Raw genomic sequence first — 24,792 nt, 5'->3', positions numbered from 1 at the left:
AGTTGGCTGGACGGGACAATTATTCATGCTTTGCTCCTGCTGTGTGTTGAAACGTGATTGCTGGTAAAAGTGTCCATCTCATCCCGAGACAAAATAACTAATAAAAATGTTTTACAATGTAGAAATTGGAGATGAAATAGTAAAAAAGAGTTATAGTAGATACTTTATTTAGATACTTTATACTCTTTTTCACTGCATTTTTATGACTAAAACACCTTTAGATTTGTCATTATCTACAAATACCAACCCATGTTTTTCTTTTTAATGTTTCAAATAGTTTCATTTTCACACACAAGATTGCAGATCAGTCAGTGATGGATAATTATGGGTTCAAGAAGAGTTTATTTTCCAATCAGTTGTAGCAGTGATTTTTTCAAAGTGGGGGCAACCAACTCAGAAAAATGAGAGGAAAAAAAAAGGCAAACAGAAAAACACAAACTGCACACAAATACCGATATTACCAGAGTTAGAAAACTCCAATGTGTTGCTTATAACTTGTTTTGTAATGAGAATCAATAATTAAACTGGAAAAATTCTATAATTTTGCCCTAAAACGTGAGAAGTGGTTGGAATCTTAACTTTTCAGTAGAAAAAGAATATTATAAAACCTAGAGGACAGTCGAAGCATTGGGTGATTTAATTCTATTTTTTTTAAATTGTTGAAACTATTCATCATAAAATAGATGTCTTCTACTCCAAGGTAACCATGTTTTTTTTTTTTTTTGCGTGTGTGTCACAGCGATTTTAATGACCTGTGAAGCCTATTTTGACATTTCCATTTAGGTGTCTTTATTATTTCTACTCCTCTAACAGCAGAGGTCAGAATCTGACCACCAAGGCGGCGTACGCTAAGCAGCAACCATTGGCCACCAACCACGTCTCAGGAGGAGCTGCGGGGGGCGAAACCAGCCCGGAGGAAGTGGAAGTGCTGCTGTCCAATCCCAAAGCGGCTCCCCACCAGCCGTCCTTCCTCCGCGCCCTCATCAAAGCGTTCGGCCCCTACTTTCTGATTGGCTCAGGCTTTAAGCTCCTGCAGGATTCCATCACCTTCGTCAACCCCCAGCTGCTCAGGTGAAAAAAAAAAATTAAGTAAATAACGCTTAGAGTCTCTGTCAGGACGCTGTCCGCGCTGCAAAACATTAGCACACAAAGCCCTCTTTGTTCTCGTTCTGAAGACAACTATTTCCAGCACTTTTTTTTTTTGCATGTTGTGTTTGCATCTATCCAAAGTAGGGTTGCTTTCTTCTAAGTAAAAAATGTGTGCTAGCTTTGTCCGAGATGTAAATAGATTTTCTCTTCCTTAATGGCCCCTGGGTGGAAATTTGATTAAGGCAAATGTTCTGTGAAAGTCGTATCTCGAAGTTTCACTCAGATAAGATATGGGAGCTGTTCACCAACAAACTTCCCTCCATGTATTTTATCATATGACTCAACATTCTTATCTAATACTGATCGTATCTGTTCTTTGTAGCACAGGCAAAACATTCAAAACACCCTCAAGTCTTAGTTTTACATTTTCAAAATGCAGCACTCTACTTGCATGTCCTAAAATCTTCTGCTAAAAATGGATAAAAACTGAAGTCATGATGAAACTGTAAGTGTGCTGGTGTGTTTAGTCAAGTATGCCAGACAAATTCAAGATGACTTGTCTCATTTTTAACCCACGTTCTCTGACCCACATCTTTTGTCTGATCTTTAAATCTCACCCGCTAAAACAACTCAAATAACTCAGGCCGACCTAAAGGGCTTGATTGTATCTTCATCAGGCAACATGCATCCTGCTGCTGTTGTTTGCCCGTTTCTCTAGTTTTGCTAGTAGCCGAAGGTTTGCAACCAGCCTGAAGAATTTAAAGTATGAAAATGACGAGCAGTGTGCCTTGTCGGCTAGCTATTAAAAAACAAAGGAAAATTAGCTAAAACAGCACTGTTAACAAAGCTAAACAAATGATAGTTAAGTTTAAAATCTACTTGCATGCTACTGTAAAAACCTTTTCAGGCTTTCTGAAATGTTAGCTGAAAGCTGACATGCTAGCTTACTTCGGTAGTCGCCTAACAAGATATTTACTTTCAGTGTTTAAAAGTCAGAATCTTTTCACTTCCTGACATAAATTCAACTACATTCATTCAGGTTTAGGTCAGTAAGGGTTTCCAGAGTTACTTCTTTTTTTTAAAATAACGACAACAAGGAAAACAAATGTTTTCTTTTGTTGCTTTACCTGTTGCCGACTTGAAGAGTCTTTGCTTCCAGATCCAGACTTGTGGAGGTCATTCAGGATCTCCCTTATATCTTTATATTTTTCTGTAATGTGACATAAAAAATCAGATGTGGAAAAGTGTGCCTCCATGTCGCTCAAATGCTAAGAATTAATCTAAGAAAATTACAAAACTGAGACTTCATCAATTACACTTTGCCAAAGTTCTAAAAAGAAAAAGGTGTTTCTATTAGCTTTGCAGCCTCCATCAACTGAAAAAAGATAAAATGATAAATAGGTTTAGTTGATAATAATTTGTACCCTGGTACAAATTGATCAACTTAATTTAGTCCAGTAAAAACGGGTGATGTAGGACACCTGAAATCACTCCGCCAGACTGTTAACGAGGTACAGATTGTTGAATCTGGAAGTACGCTTCGGTTGTTTGTAACTTCATTTTTTTTTTTTTACTTTTCCAGAATGTTGATCTCCTTCACCAAAGAGAAGGATGTCCCTGTTTGGTGGGGTTACACGCTGGCCTTCCTCATGTTCTTCACAGCCATACTGCAGACTCTCATCCTCCACCGGCACTTTCAGTACTGCTTCGTCACGGGGATGAACGTCCGAACCGCGCTCATAGGAGCCATCTACAGGAAGGTACACATCCCACAGTCGCGCTGTCACTTTCTCAAACATCAGTTCTCCACCCCACTTTCTTCAAATCTAACACAATTGGTGGCAAATGTCTGTGCTACGTTTGTGCTGATTTGTGCCTCTATCATTTTAAAGATATTAGTAAATGTTTCTTCAAATCATGCAGAACTGTGTCAATCAACTCAGCTGCGTTTGTGCTGGTTTGTGGAGTAAAAATCTCCATTTGCGCTGCTTTGGCTTTGAAGACATCAATGAAAATGTAAAGGTCAAATAGAGTGAACTAAGCAGGTGTTTTAATAATAATTGTTTTGCATTAAAAATATAAATTTTTCCTCACCACTTTTTGTTTGTTTTTTCAGTCTCTGGTCATAACGAATGCTGCCAAGCGTTCCTCTACGGTGGGAGAAATAGTGAATCTGATGTCTGTCGATGCACAAAGGTTCATGGATCTCACCACCTTCCTCAACATGCTCTGGTCTGCTCCTCTGCAAATTATGCTGGCGCTCTACTTCCTCTGGCAGGTACGCCACACAGGCATTATAGGAAATTTAACCGCATTTAAAAACCCCAGCACTGTTCAAGTTGATGTTTCTTTCCTATTTTGCAGAACCTGGGTCCATCTGTGCTGGCTGGTGTGGCTGTCATGGTCATGCTCATCCCCTTTAATGCCGTCATCGCCATGAAGACGCGCGCCTATCAGGTACAGAGAGGGAAGCTGTGAAATTCATTAAAGTTTGATTATTTGTTTTAAAAGGTAAACTTAAGTACTTTTTGTAGTTATCACGCAGTATTTCTGAATTGTTTATTGTCAATGTTCTCGAGACTACAGAACAGAAAACAGGTTCTAACTTCTTGGGCAGCGCAGGCTAACATTAACACAGCAGTTTCCATATGGATTCTCTGGGGAATGTAGTTCCTTGCCTTATTGCTGAGATAAAAAAAAAATCTGTTTATTTTGATATAGGGACATTTAGAAAACTTGTCCTTGGCTGTGCTCTTTTCAGCCTTCCTGTTATCTGATCAAAGTCTCTCCCCTGTGGCCCAAATGACATGTCTGGGTCGAAGAAGATTGAGTCGCCCTTTAAAAGCCTTTTATTTTTCTCATTCCTCTAATTTCAACTTCTGACTGATAGAGAAAATTACATGAAACTTGTTTCCGTCAGTCAGTGGCAATGTCTGTGCCATTGAAGTTGAACAAGGTAGCAAATGTTTTGGTCAATGTGGATTTTTGAGTTTCCAATCAGTTGGTTTGTGCATTGTACATCTAAATCACATGTAGAATCTTGCCGTGTGTCATGAAATCCTCTATAATCTACCTTAAAATTTAAGGTAGCTTGTGGATATTTCTAGGTCTGTACATCCACAATAAAAACGATGCCGTTTTGTCACCCTCAGGTGGAGCAGATGCAGCACAAGGACGCTCGTATCAAGCTGATGAATGAGATCCTTAACGGCATCAAAGTCCTCAAGCTGTACGCCTGGGAGAACTCCTTCAAAGAAAAGGTCCTGGCTATTCGGCAGAAGGAACTTACCGTCCTCAGAAAAACAGCCTACCTGGGAGCACTCTCCACCATGGCCTGGACCAGTGCCCCTTTCCTTGTAAGCTGTTAATGTTTTGCTGTTTACTAGTAGTAAGAACTGAAACAAGCTCAGAGACCACATTGCTCTTATTGTCAATCATTTTTATGTCGTTTCTGAGAGACCTTCCTCTCCAGTTATGTATCTTTGTTTTAATTACGTTTTTGAACTTTTACCAAGTGGCTGCATCTTGATAATGTCGTATAGTTAAATAATTTAGCTGATGACTGATCCAAATCCTAGACGAGCCCCCAAAAATGTCATAAGTACCTTAAATAGGAGATTTGATATACAGAATTCAAGTTGAACTGGTTTAGAGAACTTTGGCATTTTTAATCAGAGAGCGAGTTGTTTCTGGGTGCATCAGTACTTTGGTCAGTTTTGGTTTTATTTTATAGTGATTTTAAAATACCTGTTTTCTGACTTATATTCTTTCTAGTAGGTCTTAAAAACAGCTACCGGTATTTCTCTTGAATTTATTCCCTCTTCAAGTTTTCTAATTAGAAACATGAAACAATTTAAATTTTCACAGGATACAAATGACATTTAGCATGCCACTTAATATAGGGAATCCCTATTAATGCAGCATATGTATGGCAGGAGTTACAGTATGCATTATGGGATAGAAGTAGCTAATAGAGACTGAATAAAAGTAACCAAGAATGTAGCCCTGAAGGACCCCATGTCATCTTTGAATGTAAGCGGAAATCAATGCATTAAGCACTTTTTTATTGTTTTTTGTGTTGTTTTCCATAACAAGCAAAGTAATGTGCTTACATGATGCTAATTGCTGCATTGCCATGGTGTAATAACAGGCCTTGACGTCTTGCTACCCATGTGTCCCCAGGTTGCCTTGACGACTTTTGCCGTGTTCGTCACTGTAGACGAGAAGAACGTGCTGGACGCAGAGAAGGCCTTTGTGTCGCTCTCCCTTTTCAACATCCTTCGATTTCCTCTGAACATGCTGCCCCAAGTGATCAGCGGTCTCGTACAGGTGTCCTTTCTTCCCCTTCTTCTTCTCTTCCTCGCCCTCCCTGCGTTTTCTTCTGCAGCTTCACGTCTCTCTTCTGCTTCTCAGGCGAGCGTGTCGCTGAAGCGAATCCAAAATTTCCTGAGTCACGATGAGTTGGACCCAAACTCCGTGGACCGAAAGACCAGCTCAGGTAAAAACAAAGCTCAATCCCTACTTAAAGGGCGTTGTCAGGGTTTCTTTTGACTTCTTCCAAAAGGGAAATCCTTCTGCAAAGCCGGCTCACCTTTCACCCAGTGTCTCTGAACCCAAAGAGCAGTGACATGACTCAGGCTTTCCCATCTGTCATCAGTTGAAAGTTGTTGAAAAGAAAGTCTTTTATCCCGTTGTTACTCAACAGAGTTCGCCGTCTCGGTAGTGAACGGGAAATTCACGTGGGCCAAAGAAGATGAACCTGTTCTGGACAAGTACGCCACGCTCAGCCACAGACACGTCCATTCACAAGTCCTGTGTTTTTACTCCTCTAACTGTGACATGTTTGCTGTGCATTGCTAGCATCAACGTGATGGTGCCCCAGGGCTCCCTGGTAGCAGTGGTGGGTCATGTCGGCTGTGGGAAGTCCTCGCTGATCTCCGCGCTGCTTGGCGACATGGAGAAAGTGGAAGGCGAAGTTTCTGTTCGGGTACGACTTCACTGAGAATTTCTTTCCCTGTAAAGTAGGTTCTCCCTTTTTTATGAGACTGCAGATGAACCTACCGCAACGTTTCCCATCGAGGGTTGTACATGTGACTCACTGTTGTAAAAATTGAAGAGTTTTTATTTGACTGACACAAAAACTTTAACGATTTCTGTGACCACAAGAATCCAGCAAAGTAAACATTTCACGCCTCTGATGAAATCTTTCACACTTTCCCACACATTACAGTTACACCATTTTATACACTTCTCAAAATCGACACTTAATATCAAGTTTGAATAGTTTATGTGCAGGAATTTTTAAAACAAGGATTCTGTTATAAAAATTAATATTAGGAACGTTCAAGACAGAATGAAGAGGTTTAGTTGATAAAATGATCACTTGAAAAGTTACATTTCTGTTTGCTCAGGTTCTTTGTCTTTTCCTGAAATTTATTTCATGATCTGAAGCAGTGAAGTATGACTGAAAAAAAGCTCACTGTAGAAATCTGTACCTTTTTAAGCTAAAGTTCAGTGTTTTCTAAAAGCTCAGCATTTTTGACAGCTATAACTCGGATTAAAAAATAATTAGGCAGATCAAAAAGAGAGTTCAGCTTTGATGTTCAGCAGCTACTCCAAGTCATCAGTTTGTAGATCATAAATTGTCGGGGTTTAAGATTTATAGTGTCAAGTTTCAAGTGCTTGCACTGCAGACACAGTAGAACAATTGCAAATGATTTCTTTTGTGCAGCCAGAATGTGAACATTTCACACAGTCTGGACTCAAGAAAACAGGAGAACTAATAGAAATCTGACTCTGTTCTCAGGGGTCGGTGGCTTACGTTCCCCAGCAGGCGTGGATACAAAATGCCACCCTGCGGGACAACATCCTGTTTGGGAAGAGCTTCAACGAGTGTAAATACCGTCGTGTTCTGGACGCCTGCGCCTTGACGCCAGATCTGGAAGTGCTGCCTGGAGGAGACATGACAGAGATCGGAGAAAAGGTAGAAAAGAAAAAAGTACTCCTACCTCCTGAATGTTTCTACATTTATGAGGTTTTATGTTACTGGTTGAACACATAGCAGTGTGTAATTAGGAAGTGGAAGGAAGAGGATGCATGATTTTCAAATACTGAAATAAGTTCTGAAAAGTGTGGCATGAATTCACAGATACTCAACTGGAAGAAGGTCTGGACTCTGAGTCCACTATAAGTCTTCTGTTGTCTCCAACAGGTTTTCTTCCTGGATTGTTCTGCTTTTTTAACCCTTCCAGACCAAACCGAGCCCTAGCGATCCAGCCAAATTGGCAGAACTGTATTTGTGCCACATTTTGCTCTATTTGAAAATTTCCAACGGTTTCTGAAAGAGGAGACGTTGTGCTTTCCAGACAATATTGGGTTATTACTTTAATTTCACTCCTGCTGTATCAAGGGCAAACTTTTAATAAGTGATAAAATTGGGAAAGTAACTTGCTAGATATTGGAAGTTTGAATGGTTATGGCTTAATGGGCTAATATATTTACTCACATGACATTCATAAAGAACTGTGTACAATTAAAATAAGCAAAAATATCCAGGCAGATTAGAAACTTTGGTCATGAAGGGTTAAAATATTTCTGATTTGCTGGTTTGTTCCTGCTTCCCCATATCATGAAGCTGCCACCTCCATGTGTTCAAGGTTACGCGTGTTGGCCGAAACATTAAGTCATTTTTCCTACATGACCTGAAGCAAAGGAAAAAGAGGAACATCTTATGGCTTCATACAGTAGCGTTTCTCTTTAAACTCTTCAACAAACATGAATTAGATAATGTCCTAAAGACAAATGATGGCATTGGGTTTTATTTAGAAGAGTAAAGGTCTCTGATTACAGCTGATCTGAGTGAGGTATATGTAATGAAAAAGAGGCTAAATCTTTATGTCTGTCTACTAAGACCCGATAGCATCACTATTTTCATTGCACTTCACAATTGTGCACAATTCTACATGCATGAATACATTTGCAGCACTTCCCTAGAAAAAGTCTTGTGTTCATAATCTAAAATATTTTGTTTTTAATATTTTGTTTCCTGATTTGATGATATGACGTGTAAAACAGAAAAAAACTTCTTTGATGACAGAAGATGACGCCATCCTCTCTCTGCAGGGCATCAACCTCTCCGGCGGTCAGAGGCAGAGGGTCAGCCTGGCTCGAGCTCTGTACAGCGACGCCGAGGTCTACCTCCTGGACGACCCGCTGTCCGCCGTGGACGCCCATGTGTCCAAACACATCTTCGACAACCTCATCGGCCCAGAGGGCGTGTTGAAAGGCAAGGTGAGGAAACTCTCTGACGCCGCCGATCTGCACAGGTACTGGGATCACTGCAGCGTTCGGGTGAGGAAGGTGGGTCTTATCGCTCTTCCCGTGAGGAAGCTGTCGGCTTTTATCAGTAAATGACTCATTCTGGGTCGTAAACAAAATCCTCGGTCTTTGATAACCTGTTTTCTCTGATGGGAATCTGTGTGGAAAGCTTCTTTGAACTTGGTCTTGTAATAAAAGGTGTGTCCGTTGGGGTTTCTTTTATTGGTATTGATTCATTGCCTTTGTTTGGTTCCAAGACTCGCATCCTCGTCACGCACGGCATCAGCTTCCTGCCTCAGGTGGACAACATCGTGGTGATGGTGGAGGGCCGGGTGTCAGAGATGGGCTCCTACCAAGAGCTGCTCAATCAGAACGGAGCCTTCGCAGAGTTTCTCAGGAACTACGCTCTGGAAGACGTCGTGGAGGAGGACCAGGCCACCGGTTGAGCAACACTTTCTCCCTCTTCCCGTCAATCCCTTCTGACATTAACAGCTGAGTTTGCTGGTTTCACGCTGTCTCTTTCTGTTTGCCCCAATGGTTTCACAGAAGAGTTAATAGAAGATGAGTTGTTCCCCGACGACGTCCTTAGCAACCACCACACCGACATGGTGGACAACGAACCCACGGTTAATGAGGCAAAGAAAAGTTTTATGAGGTGTGAGAAATTAGAAGTAGTAAAGCCTCCATGACCGCATCCTGCTGGGTTCAAACAGCCTTTCTGTTTTTATGTCCTGTGACTTACACCTGTTGGCCACTCTGTCGTTTTCAGACAGATCAGCATCCTGTCAGGAGACAGCGAGAACTTCCGGTGCCGCTCGGTCAGGAGACAGAGCCAGAAGAAGCACCAAGAGGCCCAGGAGAAGAAGAAACCCCAGGAGGTCCAGAAACTCATCCAGGCAGAGACAGCAGAAACAGGCCGGGTCAGTTGCGAATATTCTGTTCTGGGGTTTTTTCTAACTTTGAACTGCATCAGCTCTTCTAAAGTGAAAGTTTTTCTTTTAAAGTCTCTGATATTTCACTTCAAAACAATTCTGTTTCTGTAGATTTTTTTTAAAGCAATTTGTTCATCAACTTTTGCTTCTGTAGTTTTCTGTGTAAAAAGCTGGTTAATTAAAAATGAATAGAAGGTTCAGGTGCCCTTTACATTAGAGATATCCCTGATCCCTGAAGTCCTTAACTGCATGCCTTGCTCACCCCATCAGGCAGTTCAGTGCAATTTTACTTGATCAGTCTGTATAGATGTTTGCCTTTATCCAAGTAGGACTTGTAACAATTTACAAGGCAACAATTTCTTCAAAGCAGTTTTTTAGCCTTCATGATGACTGTTCTCTGCTCTGTGAGCCAGGCAGCTGTAGGGAAAAGCTGAGCAGAGAGCAGCTGAAACACTAGTCATTAAATGTTAAGACATTCAAAGCGTAGTACAAAATTTATGAAGCGCAATAATGTTTTCAAATTTTTAACATGGACAGCATTAAGATATAACAAGCCAAATAATTGAATCTTTAAAAAAAAGAAAAGAAAGTGTGCTAACATTTAGCTAGCTATCTAAATACTTTTATTTTTCTCGCAGGACTTTTCTCACAGGCAGAAGTTTGCCGCCACTGGTGACAAGCTGCTAATATACTATGATTACGTAGCTGTATATCCAGCTAAGTTTTTTTGCGTCTATTATGGGGAAGTTCAAATTCATCTTCAGTTGGCTGGACAACATTCGTCTTCATTCGCCATCCCATAAGAGGATCAGTTCATTCTGAACTGGGGTTGTTACAACAGTAGAGATCATCAGAAAACATAGAAAATATGAACCTTCTATACAATTACTTTCTAATACAGGTCTTAGATCTAATTCACAATGGTCTTAAAAAGTCTTGAACTTGAATTAGTTAAACCTGCAGATACCCTGCTAAAACCACCCTGCCGCTGACATTTGTGAATTTGACACAGGTAAAAACCAAAGTGTTCCTGGAGTACGCAAAGGCAGTGGGACTCGTGCTGTCGGTGATCATTTGCTTGCTCTACGGCTGCCAGAGCGCCGCCGCCATTGGCGCCAACATCTGGCTCAGCCATTGGACCAGTGACTCGTTGACAAATCAGACTAAGGAAAACGTTAACATGAGGGTGGGGGTGTACGCAGCGCTGGGCATTGCACAAGGTAAGAAACCAGACACTGACTATCGAAGCATCTTTTAAAAGTTAAACTTGTCCTTTCTCATTTCTCTTTTGTCTTGAGACTGAGCATAGACACTTTGAGTTCATTCTACAGTTTGTCACTTCCACCCACACAGCTTCACGGTGCTGGAAAATTAATCTGATGTGGTTTGATTTGCAGGTAGCTTGTTGTTTTTCTTGTGCAGAGATTTCATTATGCTGACAGAAAGCAGTTTTTGCATGGATGAGTCTGGATCTGAAACCTGGCGTTTACCGCTCCTCCACTCCAGCGACCTTGCAGTGTCTCCACCTCGCACCTTCATTCCTTCTCCCTCTCCTGTGGTTAAACCTCCCCAGGTATCCTGGTCATGATCTCTTCCTTCACTCTAGCCATGGGGAACATCGGTGCAGCCAAGAAGCTGCATGCAAACCTGCTCAACAACAAACTTCACACACCCCAGTCTTTCTTTGACACCACACCTATAGGACGCATCATCAATCGCTTCTCCAAGGACATCTACGTGATTGACGAAGCGCTGCCGTCCACCGTGCTCATGTTCCTCGGGACCTTCTTCGTTTCCCTTTCCACCATGATCGTCATCATTAGCAGCACGCCCATTTTCGCCGTAGTCATTGCCCCCCTGGCTTTCATTTACGTCTTTGTCCAGGTACTCTAGGGCAGGCGATCCCCCGTCCGCTGTGCCATAAAAGCATTCTGTCCTCCTCTTCGCTCATGTCTGACTCTTCCTCCTCCTGGAGTGGCATGCGGCCTGCATGTTTGGCGCGGAAAATCTTCTAACTTTCCAGTTACGGCTTTTGTTTTCCTTAGCATGTGATGAGCGCCTCGTGTTGCTGCTGATTTTACTCCTCTTTGCTGCTGGATTTACTTTGCTCTCTCCTTGCAGCCAATACAATTCTGTCCAGCCTGCAGCGTGCTGCCACACACTCTTCACATGCACACACACAACACACACGTCTCATAATCCTTCTAAGGGTAAAAGTAGTAGAAATTGTGCTAAATGGCTCATTACTGCCCTCTAGTGGATCCGTGATGATGCATTTCAGCCTAATTTAAAGTAGGCCACTTTTTTTCCTACTCTTAGGATGTCCAGGTTGGTTATCACTGTTGCATCAGTGACGTTCTCAAGATCTCTACAATGTTGTGCAATGTTTAGGTTATCGCCATGGAAACCTTGAGCACCTTAGATCTGCCGTGGCGTAATAACAGCTGCTCCAGGTTGATAAGAGTTCCTCTCGTTTCCCTCCTTTCAGACCACCGTGCATCAATGTTTTGAAAGATTTTGTAAGCGGATACGTTTCTAGACGAGGCCAGCCACATTTTAAAGATTTGCTTTGATTAGAAAGAACGAAGGATTCCCATGTTTACATAGGCTTGTTGTGGACACACTTTTTTTTTCTTAAATCGATGTAAACACACAATAAGTCCCGTACTGCTTTGGATTTTACAATAATTTGCAAACGTTTTCATGCCTCTTGAACTTTTCACATTTTGTGCTGTTAAATTTCGATGTGTTTATTTTCAAGTTTTAGGTAGTTTCACATAGTTGTGCTACGTTAATTATTATGCTACTGAGTATCAAGTATTAGACTGGTCCAGTCAAAGTCCAGAGTTCCATCTGTAAACCTGTGACAAAACTTGAAAATTGATACTTATAGACGCCGTAGATCCGGTCTGTGTGGGCTTCGCCTACAGTTTTCAGATTCTTAAAAACAAAAAACTAAGTTTATCAATTTTATTTTACTTCCCAAATATTTTGTATTTTATGCAAATGATTAAAAAAATCATAATAAAAAAACTTAACTTTGTAATATAATGAGATATACAACATTTTAAGAAGGATACATGCTAAAGCACTGTATATCATTGCATATTCTATGAATTTTAGATATTCACATTTCAAATTTTTTTAGGGTCAGTGTCAATTCCTAGTAGTTTATATTTTTAAAAAGTGGGGAGCTGCGGAGAGCTTTTAACCAGTCATTATGTTACCTGCAGTGTGCAGCTGCCTGAATGGCATCAGTTTCTTTTTTGGAGTTATTTGTAAGTGTACTAGAAGCAAGACCAAAATAACTTAGTAAGATTTTATGTTTTCTCAGTGCGATAATGTCTGGTCTTTTGTGTTGCACTCTTTTTAATAATTCACACCTGTCATTACACTGGTTTAATGTTGGATTAGCTTTGTTACCTAGTTAGTTATGCGCTGGCAGATATCTGTGAAGATACCTGTGAGCAGGTGGACCATAAAATGTTTCTGCCTCAGTTAACCACTGCCTGCAAACATCACTTTATTCATAATGACCGAGCCAAATTGACTTGATGAAATAGCTGATATTCATAGTGTTTTTCTGCAGGCACAAAAATCCCTCAGTACGGTGAAGAATGCCACTTTCTCACAAAGCTAAAGTGCTGTGCCAAATGAAAAAAAAATAATACAGGTTTAACTTTTTTCCCCCCCTCGCTTAATCGGGTGTTTATAGTTTTGTGCTGATCTGAGAAAGTTGAACGTGTGTACGGCAGACAGTCGGAGCAGATCCTTATCCGTTTAACGCAGGTGTTGTTGTGTTGTCCTCCCCTTCTCGCAGGTGTGCTCATTTTGGTTAACTGCCTCTTGTGCCGGGCCTACTGTATGCTGCGGGCGGCCAAGCTCACACACCGGAACATGCTGCAGGGGGTCCTGCGAGCCCCGCAGGCCTTCTTCGAGAGCACCCCGACTGGGCGGTTACTGAACCGCTTCAGCAAAGACGTGGATGCTATAGACTCCCAGATCCCCGATAATATTGACATATGGATGCGCACTTTCTGGTACACACTGAATGTGCTGCTCATATGCTCTGCCCTCACCCCAATGTTCCTCATAGTCATAGCCCCGTTAATGGTGTTCTATTGGTGGGTTCAGGTAAATAGGAAACAAGTGTGCTAACTCATGAATACAACATGCATGGGTATGAGTGTGGCCGAGCAAGTGTGGTGTTTATAGACTGCTGTATGTGTTTGAGGCAGTAATCGTTGCCGCCGCAGTGTTTTAGGTCGGCTGTAGTTTGATTTGTTTTTGCTGGTTTGTAGTCGGAGCAGCTTAACGTGTAGTAGCTTCGAAGGTTAGAGCGGTAGCGCACTAGCTAGTAGCAGAATCCAGTTGGACCGTTTACGTCAACAAATTGTATTTGATGTGCAGCAAAACATTAGCTGAAAAATCAGAAATTTTGGATTTAAATTAAAATTTTGCTACAGTGAATTCTTTGAAACAGGGTTTTATTTATGGCAGAAATAAATTTGTTCTCTTTAATGCTAAAGTCAAAGGTCTGTTATTATTGTCGTAATAATAGCTTCTTCTTTTTTCCAGTTGTGGTGTATAAACAAATCACTCGCGTCACAACATTTAAAAATTTCTCGTGCACACTTGATTGGTTTCAGAAAAGTTTTCGTCCACATGAACTCGCACAGATCCACTCCTGAGCGTTGGTTTAAACATGCCAAGCCTGCAGGGGGCAGTGTAGAACAAATCTAAAAAACCTATGTCAGCCAATCAGATTGCTTCAAAACTACCACAACTTCCTGTTGGGGCTTAAACAAGGCGACAGGAGGTTCGTTTGTGTAAACAGATGTGTAGGTTTTACAGGTTCCAACTTTTAAATAGTGCGTTAAAATGTAAAGTTAATGAGACACCAGACAGTGTTCATTAGGAATTATGTCTAAATCTCAGTCTTTCTATGCTCGCATTTAAACACAGTTTTTTTGGTTAAATCTCCACTTTTTTAAGCGTAATCGTTTTTATTGAATATGAAACAGAGTTTTTGTTTGGATGACAGGCCAAGATTCATAAAAATGTAGATATTCGGCTAAATGTAAAGTAGGCCTAAGTTTGAGCTTACCGTAGTTGTATTTACTTTGATGACATTAGGTTTGAAATACCCAACTATAGAGTATCAAGTTTAACAGAACGGAGACCCAAAAAAGTAGTAATAGAAAAAACTCCAGTCTATAGCTCAAATAATTGTATGGTCATTTGTCCAGTAAGAAGGAGGAATTTATGAAAAATGTTTTTTGAGAAAAGTAGACAAATCCTTTCTGGACAGGAAGTTAAAACCATTCTGGTCAACCCAATCTGTTTGTAATTTCCCAGAAGTGAATGACCATTTTTGAGTAAATTTGTGATTCAGAAGACTATAAATAAACTCCTGTTTCTGCCAATGATGCAGCATAGCCTCTTTTATGCCATCATTAGCAAGACATCCGGTGCTAATGAATGGCAACAGCTGAAAGTCCCACACAGATAACTTGGGGGGATTTAACTGCTAAAGTGATGTAGCAGCAAAAAGAGTATTCAAAGGACACATTCTGTCATTTCAATCAAAATCTATATCACAAAGGTCAACAAAAGGCTCACAAAAGGCAGAAATCATAGTATAACATTAGATTTTCTTACCAGAGAAACTTTATGCTCACAAACAAAACTTGTAGTATAATTTCTGAGAGCTTTGGTAGGTTAAATGAAGGGATGGACTGATATTAAAATTTGGGCTAGTGTTGATATCCAAAATTGATATTGCTGCTAAGGCCAATATATAACCAATATTTACATATATTACATATATTTCTCTACACTTTCAACCCAGCAGAATTGCTTCTCTGCTTCACTTAAACACCTCACAATCTTGAAGATATGAAGATATTTACCCGTGTCACCGTTACCTGAGACTAATTTAACCGCCAGCTTGGCAATTATCTTAGAAGTTACACATCTTTTCACAATATTTGTTGTAATATAATGGTGCTAGCTAAATATTACTTAAAAATGTCCCCAAGGTGACTGAATCAGCCTAACAAGTCGTTGTTGTTGAAAAAGAACAACATTCTGTGTGTGAAACATTTATCCTCGCAGTAATCACGTTTTTATTGAGCGATTTCCAAATAAAAAATGAATAATGTAAAAAAAACAGCTGCTACTTAGCGCTTTGTACAACTGTCTTAAATTGCTGGTTACTAACCAAGGGATTGGAGCTCATTGATGCATTTTATTGACAATCGGAAAGAAAACTGGGCATAAGTGGTTACATCATGGGCTTGGTTTAGGAATATTTAAGAGTGGCTTGCAAAAGTGTTTATGCTCCTTTTGTTGTTTTTGATACTTTCCCAGCACAAACTTTAGTCAGTTTTTGGGGGATTTTATTTGACAGACCAACAGAAAGTACAAGCAAATGGAAGAAAAATGTGAATGGCGTTGAATCAAAAATTGACTTTTTTGAGGTTTACATCAAGATACAATGTTATTCTCTTATCAAAAACTTACTTGGAGTGTTGATTGATTGATTGATTGATTATTTTATGCCTGCTTGAGAAATCTTTTGACCACCTAGCAACCGTTCGCATAGCAAAATGCTTGGTCAGATCTAGCACCGCCTTCATGGTGCATGTCCTCCGAGCTACTGACTCACAAAGCATCCCTCCACACTACTTCCCAGTCAGCTCCTTCAGACTAGCCAGTAGCAATTAGCTAACACCTGCAGAGCTCATCATACAAGCTACTTCTCAGAGCAACGCTGGTAAAAACATTGTCAATGTTGTGATGGCTTCCTGAAGGCAGCGCTTCAAAAAGATCAGGAGACTGATTCCTAGTTTTAAGACATTAAACTACATGGTCAAATTTATTTCAAATTGTATTTATATTGCATTTCTTTTAACAGCTGAAGTTAACGTAGTTACTTGATTATGGTACAAAAAGTGGTACTAAATCCTTGGATTTGCTGTATTCTGACATTTATTTGTTAGTTTCATTTGTGCTGGTGTCAGACTAAAAGGCCTGAATGCAAATGTATGCCACACTTTACAGATTTTCATAAGGAGGATGAAAAAAATCTTTGAAAATCAAATTTTGTACCCCACTTGTTGGTCTGCGACATAAAATCCCTACGATTCGTTCAAGTTCGGGAACAAAAAGTGAAGGACGTCGCGGGTTAGAGTCCTTTTACAAAGTATTTACGCACTGGGCTTCAGTGTTGGTGGGTATCGAAGGAAGACTCTGTGTGTGTTCATGTTGTGATTCTACCTGGACCTCCAAATGAGCCAAGTCAGTAATAACAGGGTAATTTCTGTCCTGCTGCTTTTTCATAACATCCACCCTGCATGGTCTGCTCTTTGCTGCATGACTCTTTGTTTCTTCTTCGGTTTTGTTTTGTTTTTTTACCCCCTCCTTCCCTGAACTGATCTGGGAAACAAACCGAGGACGTTCTGTCGATACCAAAGGCTTCTAGGCTCCTAACACTTTATAATGAATCCCCTTCACAAGACTATAAATGTGATTTATTTTTTAACACAATATGCTGCATCTGTAATAAAAAACAAAACACCAGCAGCTCCACTCCACTGGTGCTGAGTTGTTGCAACATTACAATCCGGCAGCGTTGCGGTGAATTCATTAAAGTGTTTACATGCCGCGGCGCAGAGAGCGCACAGCATTCCTGAGGTCAGCATGCTGCTTGAGAGCTGATGGCGATTGGCACATGATCAAAAATCTGAAACCCAGAATATCAAACAACTCTGCAGGTGTTTTGTTCTTTTTTTTTTTTTTTTTTTAGCTGCTTTTACTAATATTATTATTTGTGCGCATGTTTGTGTGTATGTGTGTGTGTGTGTTTGAACTCATCTTTGTGCATTTTTGTCTTTCTGTAATTTCTAAACAAGTGTGAAGGTCTCGTCAGGTTGTAACGCCGTGTTTGTCTCTCTCCTTCCTCGACGCCTGCAGAGATTTTACGTTGCCACGTCGCGGCAGCTGAAGCGCCTGGAGTCGGTTAGCCGCTCTCCCATTTACTCCCATTTCTCTGAGACAGTCACCGGCTCTAGCGTAATCCGAGCCTACGACAGACACGCTGCCTTCGTTCTGATGAGCGATACGAAGGTGGACGAGAACCAAAAGAGTTACTACCCTGGTATAGTGTCCAACAGGTAAGTCCCCTTCCGGTTTAGTCAGAAAACACCAACTACCTTGTTCTGCGAGGAAACGCTTGTAGAAAATGAATATTTGACCAAGTAACTTTAGCTCAGCTCCAACAGCTGAGTGAAGTCATGGCGTTTTCATCCCCACAACACTAAAAAAGAGCAAGGTTTCTGTTTTACACTGTGTTGCCAAAGATATTTGCTCGCCTATCTTCGAATAGATATGAATTCATTCAACATTTTCTTTTTAATTTATGGGGTTTAATATGATGTAGGGTTGAAATTATTAATTGTATAAATCGCGACCAATTTAGAAATTGATTAATCGTTCAGCATTCATTTTAGACAGGTAGGGATACCATGTCTGTTTGTAAAAGAAGAATCTGGCTAATGAGGAATATAGTTTAAGAAATCCAAAAACTAGTTTATGTTGTTAGATGGATTCAATTTACAATTTGTTTGAAGATAAAAAAAAACAATAACTTTGTGGGCCTTTGTACGTAACCAACCCAACATCTGACTTCACAGAACCGTTTTTGCCTGTTTTCGTTCCCACTGTTTTCTCAGTCTCTAATTCACAAAGCAAATATTAATTATTAGTAAAGAAATGAATAATTAACAGTAAGAAAATAAAGTGGGAATTAACAGGGTGGAGACTTTATTTGAGCGCGGTTCTGGCACCAAATTCCAAACATGTTAACATTTTCCAAAACCCTGTCAGTGGAAACGTTGATGGTCTGTAAAGTTACTTTGCTATTTAGAAGTTGATTAGAAATTTAGAGTTATGTTGTATCAGTTAAATGAAAAACAGAATCAAAGTTCTGTTTCAGGTCATCTCTTTTCAAGTGCTAACAAGTTGCAAGATAACAATCATTTCTACTCGATGATGTAATTATTTCTTTTCACCATCACCTCTCTGGCCACACGAGTTAGAATATTGCTATCTTTTCATCCTGGCACACAGTGTTTGCATAATGCCAGCATGAATGGGGACGGTTTCTAACTGGAAGCCCCTTTGTCCCACAGGTGGCTCGGAGTTCGTATCGAGTTCATCGGGAACTGCATCGTGTTGTTTGCCGCTCTGTTCGCTGTGATGGGAAAGGAGACTCTGAGCCCGGGCCTCGTGGGCCTGTCCGTGTCATACGCGCTCCAGGTGACGAAACTCATGTGATATGAGCAACTTTTTACTGCATGTGCTGCACTTTCGGCGCCTTTTCCACTCAAACTCGTTCACATTTTGACACTGACACAGTGTATGAAATGTGTGATGTGCGCCTTCATTTTAATGCCTGCAGATAAAATCCAGAGAAAGCACATGTCTTCAGAAGTCATCTAATTAGTGAAGTGAAAGTTATGGCAGAGAGACAAAAGGAAAGTTATTATTAAAAGAAATCGGGTCCTGTTCAACAATATGAGTTTTTGGCCATATTTGGAGGAAAACATCCCCCTACGCACAGCAGCTTTAGGCTGAAACATGGTGGTGACAGTGTCATGCTGTGGTGGTGCTTTTCAACTTCCAGGGCAGGATTTAGGAGAATAAGGGCCTCTTTTCTGAAACCACCTCAAAAAAGAATAGATTGTATTCATGGAAGGTGGCTACATGTTGGTACCAAATAGTCGTGTCTTAACTTCATCTTTATACAATATTTGAAGATTTTTTAGTGTTATTTAAATTACTGCACAGCTACTCATAACTTGGTCAGTGGATTTTACCATGTGGCGACTTTTAAAATCAGGATTATTTGAACAGGTGACCATGTCTCTGAACTGGATGGTGCGGATGACCTCCGACCTGGAGAACAACATAGTAGCGGTGGAGAGAGTGAAGGAATACTCCGAAACCAAGACTGAGGTATGTGGAGCACCCTCAGTTAAAACAATTCATCGATTATTGGAATAATCGTCAACTTATTTGTGCAACAAATAATCATTAAGTGGAGTATAAAGACTCTTAAATAGGCCATTTGCTGAAAGAAAACACAGTTTAGAGCGGTAATTAAGCCAAAAAGGTTACAAAATATGAAAAACATTTAAGATGAAAAACCTTCTTTGTAAATATGTTCTCTAATGAAAGGCTGTTATTGCATTTTAGGCAATATAATGTTTATTTTTGTTATCTGAAAAGGGAATTTTGTTGTTCTAATACATAAAATAAGCTGCAGAATTTACCAATTTGTTCCTATTCGATTAATCGTCATAGTAATCGCTGTGAAAATAATTGTTAGCGGCATCATTATTTTGTGTTTAAAATTTCTTTAGCAGCAATGCTTGTTTATCATGTTCCACAGAAGCTCATGCAGGGCTGAGCATGTGTTTGCTTTTAAATCAGTGATGCCGCCCGCCCTCACACACACACCCACACACACACACACACACACACACACACACACACACACACACACACACACACACACACACACCTCCAGACCGACTCCGTGCTAGACTGAAAAACGCAGGAATTCAGCTACATTTCATAAAGCTGCTGTGCTGCTCAGCTAGAGCTGCGCAGCACCTATAAACCGTAACTAGATCCAGAAATGTTACATTACCTGCTTCCAACAAGCCCCCCGTCTGCTGCCCAACACAAACACGGCGTTTTGTACACTCTGTACTTTAACAGCACAGCTCCCTCCGTTCACTACGCGTGAAGAAACGCTTTGGTTTAAAAGAGAAATACAAAAACAAAATGTCCCTTCCAATAAAAGTTACCAGCAAGTGTTCCTGTCAGAAAAAGGTGTGCTCTCTCTTCTAGGCCCCGTGGGAGGTGGAGGACAAGAAGCCCCCTACGGAGTGGCCCACGGAGGGCAACGTGGAGTTCAACGAGTACAGCGTTCGGTACCGTGAGGGTCTGGACCTCGTCCTGAGGAACATCACGCTCAGAGTCAAGGGAGGAGAGAAGGTAGTGACAGTTTTTTTTAAATTGAGATGGATTTTTGATCAGGCACGGAAAAGGTAACGGCGCGGGTTGCTTCTGAGCAGATCGGTATCGTGGGTCGCACTGGAGCTGGGAAGTCCTCCATGACGCTCTGCCTCTTCCGGCTGCTCGAAGCCGCCGGAGGGGAGATCACCATTGACGGCGTGAGGATATCGGAGATCGGCCTGCATGACCTGCGGTCCAAACTCACCATCATTCCTCAGGTACAAACCCCGTCACTGCACAGTAGCCGTGTTTCTGTCAACGGTTTGTGATGCGCTTTTTGAAGTATCGCGTAAGAAAACAGGGTTTCCTCCACCATGTCTTTGTGTTGACGATGTTAAAAGTTGAAAAAATGAAGAGGTGCGTGAGCATCATTTGGAAATGTGTGTGAGGCCAAGGGGCAGGGCAGCCATAGGCGTAAATTGTTTAAAAAAAAATTATTCAAACCATCAGATGGAAACGCGCCTAATTTTCTTTTTTTTTTTTTGCTATCTTTTAAGATTTTCCATCTTTGTTGTCTGTAACAAGCCAGTGTCTGTCTCTCCCCCAGGAGCCTGTGCTCTTCTCGGGGACTCTGCGGATGAACCTGGATCCATTTGAGAAGTACAGCGACGAGGACGTGTGGAAATCCCTGGAGCACTCGCACCTCCACAAGTTCGTCAGCAACCAGCCGGCAAAGCTGGAGCTGGAGTGTTCGGAGGGAGGAGAGAACCTCAGGTGCTCTTAGCAGACAGAAAAGTAGCCACTGCACAGATGCGTGTCGGGTTTTTGTTGCTGACCATCTGCTGGTCTGTGATCTGCAGCGTGGGCCAGAGGCAGCTGGTGTGTCTGGCTCGTGCTCTGCTGAGGAAAACCAGGATCCTCGTCCTGGACGAAGCGACGGCTGCTATCGACCTGGAGACGGACGACCTCATCCAGTCCACCATCCGCACTCAGTTCGAAGACTGCACCGTCTTCACCATCGCACACAGACTTAACACTATTATGGACTACACAAGGTCAGACAAGGGCAGATTTACAAACAGCAGCCTTTATTCCCCCCACATCTTCTCACCTTGAATGTATTTTATTACAATTTAATATAAAAACAAAAGTTTTCAAATGTTTTACTGACACAGATTTACCAAAAATCATCTTCAAAGGCAGAACACGCGATTATAATTGATCAAATCGATTAATTGCCCAGCCCTACTTCTCACAGAAAAATTACAATAAAATCTATTTTTTCAAGACTTTGGATCAGAAAAAGACGATTCAATGAGCGACTGACGATGAAAAAACACGAAGTGGAGACACAGATCAGAGTCCCCGTCTGTTCCTAAGCTACAGCCTTCTGACGTCACTGTACAATGAAAGCTTTTATAGACTATGTCAACACTTTGTCATACATTAACGTGAATTATTGATCACAATATCCTCTGTCCTCTGAATGATCCTTTAATGCCTCTGTAATGGCCGTTGCCAACACATAAAGATCAGCTGTTCGAATCCGGCTTTCATTACATCTCTCACATTTTGCTGCCAACATCCATCTTGGGGAATCGAGTGGATCGTTGGGAACAGAGCCGGTGGCAGCTGGGTCCTCGTTGGGTAACAGGAAGCAGGACTCATAGTAAACGAAACCGTTGATGTTTATGGTTAAGCCTGATGGAGACTGATGTCTGTAGATCATTGTCCCTCACTGCTATTATTCTGAGAAAGTGGCAGCAGGGACAACAACGTATGGTGTTGTTGTCCCTGTGTTCTGACTAAACACTTTCAAAGACCAGAACAGGAACTATTCCCACATTTTGACAAGCTATGATCACATTTTATTAGCATTTTGCGTGATAGACCAACACGTTTAAATCAAATAGCTGTATTACCTGCTCAGTAAGCAGTCAGGTTCTCCAGAGTCCTGCTGATGACCTGGTTGTTGAAGCAGAGAAAAGCTGTAAAAGCTGCAGGACTGAACCTGGAGACCATGAGCTGATAGACCAACACAAAGTAGATGGTCTACTTGTAAAGCAGAAACATTATTATGCCCAGACTTACTAATTCTTAAAGATCAAAATATGAGTCTGGCATACAGTTTAAGATTTCCCCTTGGTAACTAAACCAAGGAAGCCCGTCTCTCCATGGTGTGTTAGTCAGGGTGCCACACGTCCTAAAGAAGTTTTTTTTTTTTAAATTAAGGGCTGAAATTTTGTCGTGGCAGGTTTAGTTCATCTCGTATATTCTCATAGATGCCATTTTCAGTCTACAAAAAGTTAACCTTCTTCGTTGCGTTCAAGAGGCAATTGAGGCTAACGCTAGATGGTAGCAACTCAAACTTAGGACTGTAAGACATTTTTAATGCAACCTTCAATTAAAATTTAGACTGAAAAAACAATATATTTTGGGTAATGTATTGTTTACCCAAAACAATTTTATATGTTATACACATATAACATATGTATATGTGTTATATATATTTAATAATTTATATTTTGTGATAGAAACATGATCAATATCAATAGAAAAAACATTTGATATATTTACTATATAGGATATTCACTGAACTTTCGCTGCTCAACCTCACGGTGAGCGAAGCAAGGTTGGCGGCATCAGCTCACTCAACCTTTTGAGTAATTTGCGCAGCAACAGTTTCAGGTTTTGCCACTGTGCCTCACAACTGCTTAAGACACAACGGAGGGGAGTGAAGACTGAGAATAAAAGTGGAAAGCCACCAGCTTGGCAGCATTTCAGATGTTTACGCCATCAAAATAAAAACCAAATCAATAGTTATCGATATCGACTGACATGAAACACTTATATTGTGACACGTTTTCCATCCGTGTCGTCCAGCCGTAATCCAGGGGAATGACTGACGGCTCACAATAAATTTGCACTTACACATACACGCAAAAAAGCTAGCTCGCTAGCGAGGGTATTTTAGCGGTTAGTAAAGAACAGACACAGACGTTCAGTAACTTTTGTTCTCTCTCGTTCCAGAGTGCTGGTGTTGGACAAGGGACAGATAGCAGAGTTTGACACGCCCGCAAACCTCATATCGAAGAGAGGAATCTTCTACGGCATGGCTAAAGACGCAGGACTGGCGCAGTAGAGGATCAGCTCAGCTCATCACAGCCCGACTCTGGGCTTTAAACCTGGCAGCCGAGCTGTTCGTCGCTTCGTTCTTACGTGGACTTACTACATGACGTGACTGTGTTTATGTTTTCATTTAGGAGCACTTTCTGCTCGTTTCGAATGAAGCCTGAACTCATTTTGCAGGCTTGGGTCAAATCGCACTTAAGGGGGGGAAAAGTTTGAGTTCTCATCAGAAGACACATCAGGTCTTTTTTTTTTTTTTGTTTGTTTTTTATGGAGTGGTTGTTAACACCTGCAGCCACTCTTCCAGCTGTCCTGTCACATAAACAGGAAAGAAAAGCCATACACACAGATGCTGCTTGACCCAAGCCTGCTCCTTCGTGCCTTCTGTCAGTGTGATAAGCCAGTGAATGTATCATATTTTAACTTGGCTCATTGCTGCAAAACAGCTAACAAGGAGCAATTTTTATTTTACTATACAAAGAAGAAGACTGTGCCACTGTACCGTCCTCACGAGAGACAAAAAAATGAAAAAAAGACTTCACTTTTGTGATAAAAACCCACGTTATTTTTGTACTGTACCTTTATTTAAACTACTTTTGAGATTTGTATCATCTAGGGATGCTTCAATTATGTGTGATTCTTCTGTGAACCAAATCTATAAAAACTTGAATTCTATACCACCAAAATATGAAAATAAATAATAATAATAATATGCCTTTATTAAAAAACAATGGAAGAATAATCTGTGTGTGCTTTGTTGCTGACATTAGCTCTACCAGGTAAAAACTATTCGTTGATGCGGTAACATTTGGCCCACTTTCTGACTGACTCCCACTGACAATACTAGATGTGAAAGCTGCCACGTTGTCAAAAGAAGATACAATTTTAAAATTGAGAAGAAAAAAAATATATATATATATATATACATACAAATCTTTTGGGGGAAACTTAAAGAATTGAAACAGAACTGAAGACTTAGGTGCTGAGGGCAGATAGAAAGAAAATGAATTATTTTGGAATTATGTATGTAGGTGAATGATTGCAATCATTAAAATCCACAGAGTGGACTCATTTTAGCCGCTTGCGTCCAGGATTCACTATTGTTGTGGGGAATCTGCAAATTATGAAATGCATAAATTAGTAAATCATTAAATCTTGAATTTATGATGTTTTAAAAAATAATATCCAGTTATATCTAATCAGTTAATTCCCTGTTCTACCATTAAATAACCTGAACTGAACTTGAAATACTTAATGTGTGTACTTACAGTTATTTTTGAATTCCATTTATAATATT

At 40.7% G+C, this 24,792-nt stretch overlaps 1 protein-coding gene across 5 annotated transcripts in view; it reads left to right on the top strand.

Annotated features, from left to right (window-relative positions):
• Positions 1 to 24,237, top strand: part of abcc3 (ATP-binding cassette, sub-family C (CFTR/MRP), member 3) — a 50,655-nt gene extending 26,418 nt beyond the window's left edge. The window contains exons 8-31 of one of the 5 annotated variants that reach the window (XM_055057539.1): positions 817 to 1,071; positions 2,672 to 2,849; positions 3,206 to 3,367; positions 3,454 to 3,546; positions 4,242 to 4,445; positions 5,272 to 5,418; positions 5,503 to 5,587; positions 5,795 to 5,861; positions 5,950 to 6,076; positions 6,896 to 7,072; positions 8,212 to 8,379; positions 8,664 to 8,847; positions 8,953 to 9,061; positions 9,176 to 9,326; positions 10,351 to 10,558; positions 13,159 to 13,472; positions 17,316 to 17,515; positions 18,533 to 18,659; positions 19,257 to 19,358; positions 20,259 to 20,405; positions 20,486 to 20,644; positions 20,974 to 21,140; positions 21,227 to 21,421; positions 23,397 to 24,237. In XM_055057539.1, coding sequence (XP_054913514.1) covers positions 817 to 1,071; positions 2,672 to 2,849; positions 3,206 to 3,367; positions 3,454 to 3,546; positions 4,242 to 4,445; positions 5,272 to 5,418; positions 5,503 to 5,587; positions 5,795 to 5,861; positions 5,950 to 6,076; positions 6,896 to 7,072; positions 8,212 to 8,379; positions 8,664 to 8,847; positions 8,953 to 9,061; positions 9,176 to 9,326; positions 10,351 to 10,558; positions 13,159 to 13,472; positions 17,316 to 17,515; positions 18,533 to 18,659; positions 19,257 to 19,358; positions 20,259 to 20,405; positions 20,486 to 20,644; positions 20,974 to 21,140; positions 21,227 to 21,421; positions 23,397 to 23,508 — 3,838 coding nt within the window. In that variant the 3' untranslated portion in view covers positions 23,509 to 24,237. Of the gene's footprint in view, positions 1 to 813; positions 1,072 to 2,671; positions 2,850 to 3,205; positions 3,368 to 3,453; positions 3,547 to 4,241; positions 4,446 to 5,271; positions 5,419 to 5,502; positions 5,588 to 5,794; positions 5,862 to 5,949; positions 6,077 to 6,895; positions 7,073 to 8,211; positions 8,380 to 8,663; positions 8,848 to 8,952; positions 9,062 to 9,175; positions 9,327 to 10,350; positions 10,559 to 10,911; positions 11,223 to 13,158; positions 13,473 to 17,315; positions 17,516 to 18,532; positions 18,660 to 19,256; positions 19,359 to 20,258; positions 20,406 to 20,485; positions 20,645 to 20,973; positions 21,141 to 21,226; positions 21,422 to 23,396 lie in introns of those variants that run through there. The other 4 variants (XM_055057541.1, XM_055057537.1, XM_055057538.1 and 1 more) reach the window with 4 other exon arrangements.
• Positions 24,238 to 24,792: the final 555 nt, after the last annotated feature.

The sequence above is a fragment of the Poeciliopsis prolifica genome, unplaced genomic scaffold (assembly GCF_027474105.1).
Source record: "Poeciliopsis prolifica strain line A6 unplaced genomic scaffold, Auburn_PproV2 SCAFFOLD048, whole genome shotgun sequence".
Taxonomy (NCBI): Eukaryota; Metazoa; Chordata; class Actinopteri; order Cyprinodontiformes; family Poeciliidae; genus Poeciliopsis; species Poeciliopsis prolifica.
Note: the sequence above shows the minus strand (reverse complement) of the source record. Positions and strands in the feature narration are given on the sequence as shown.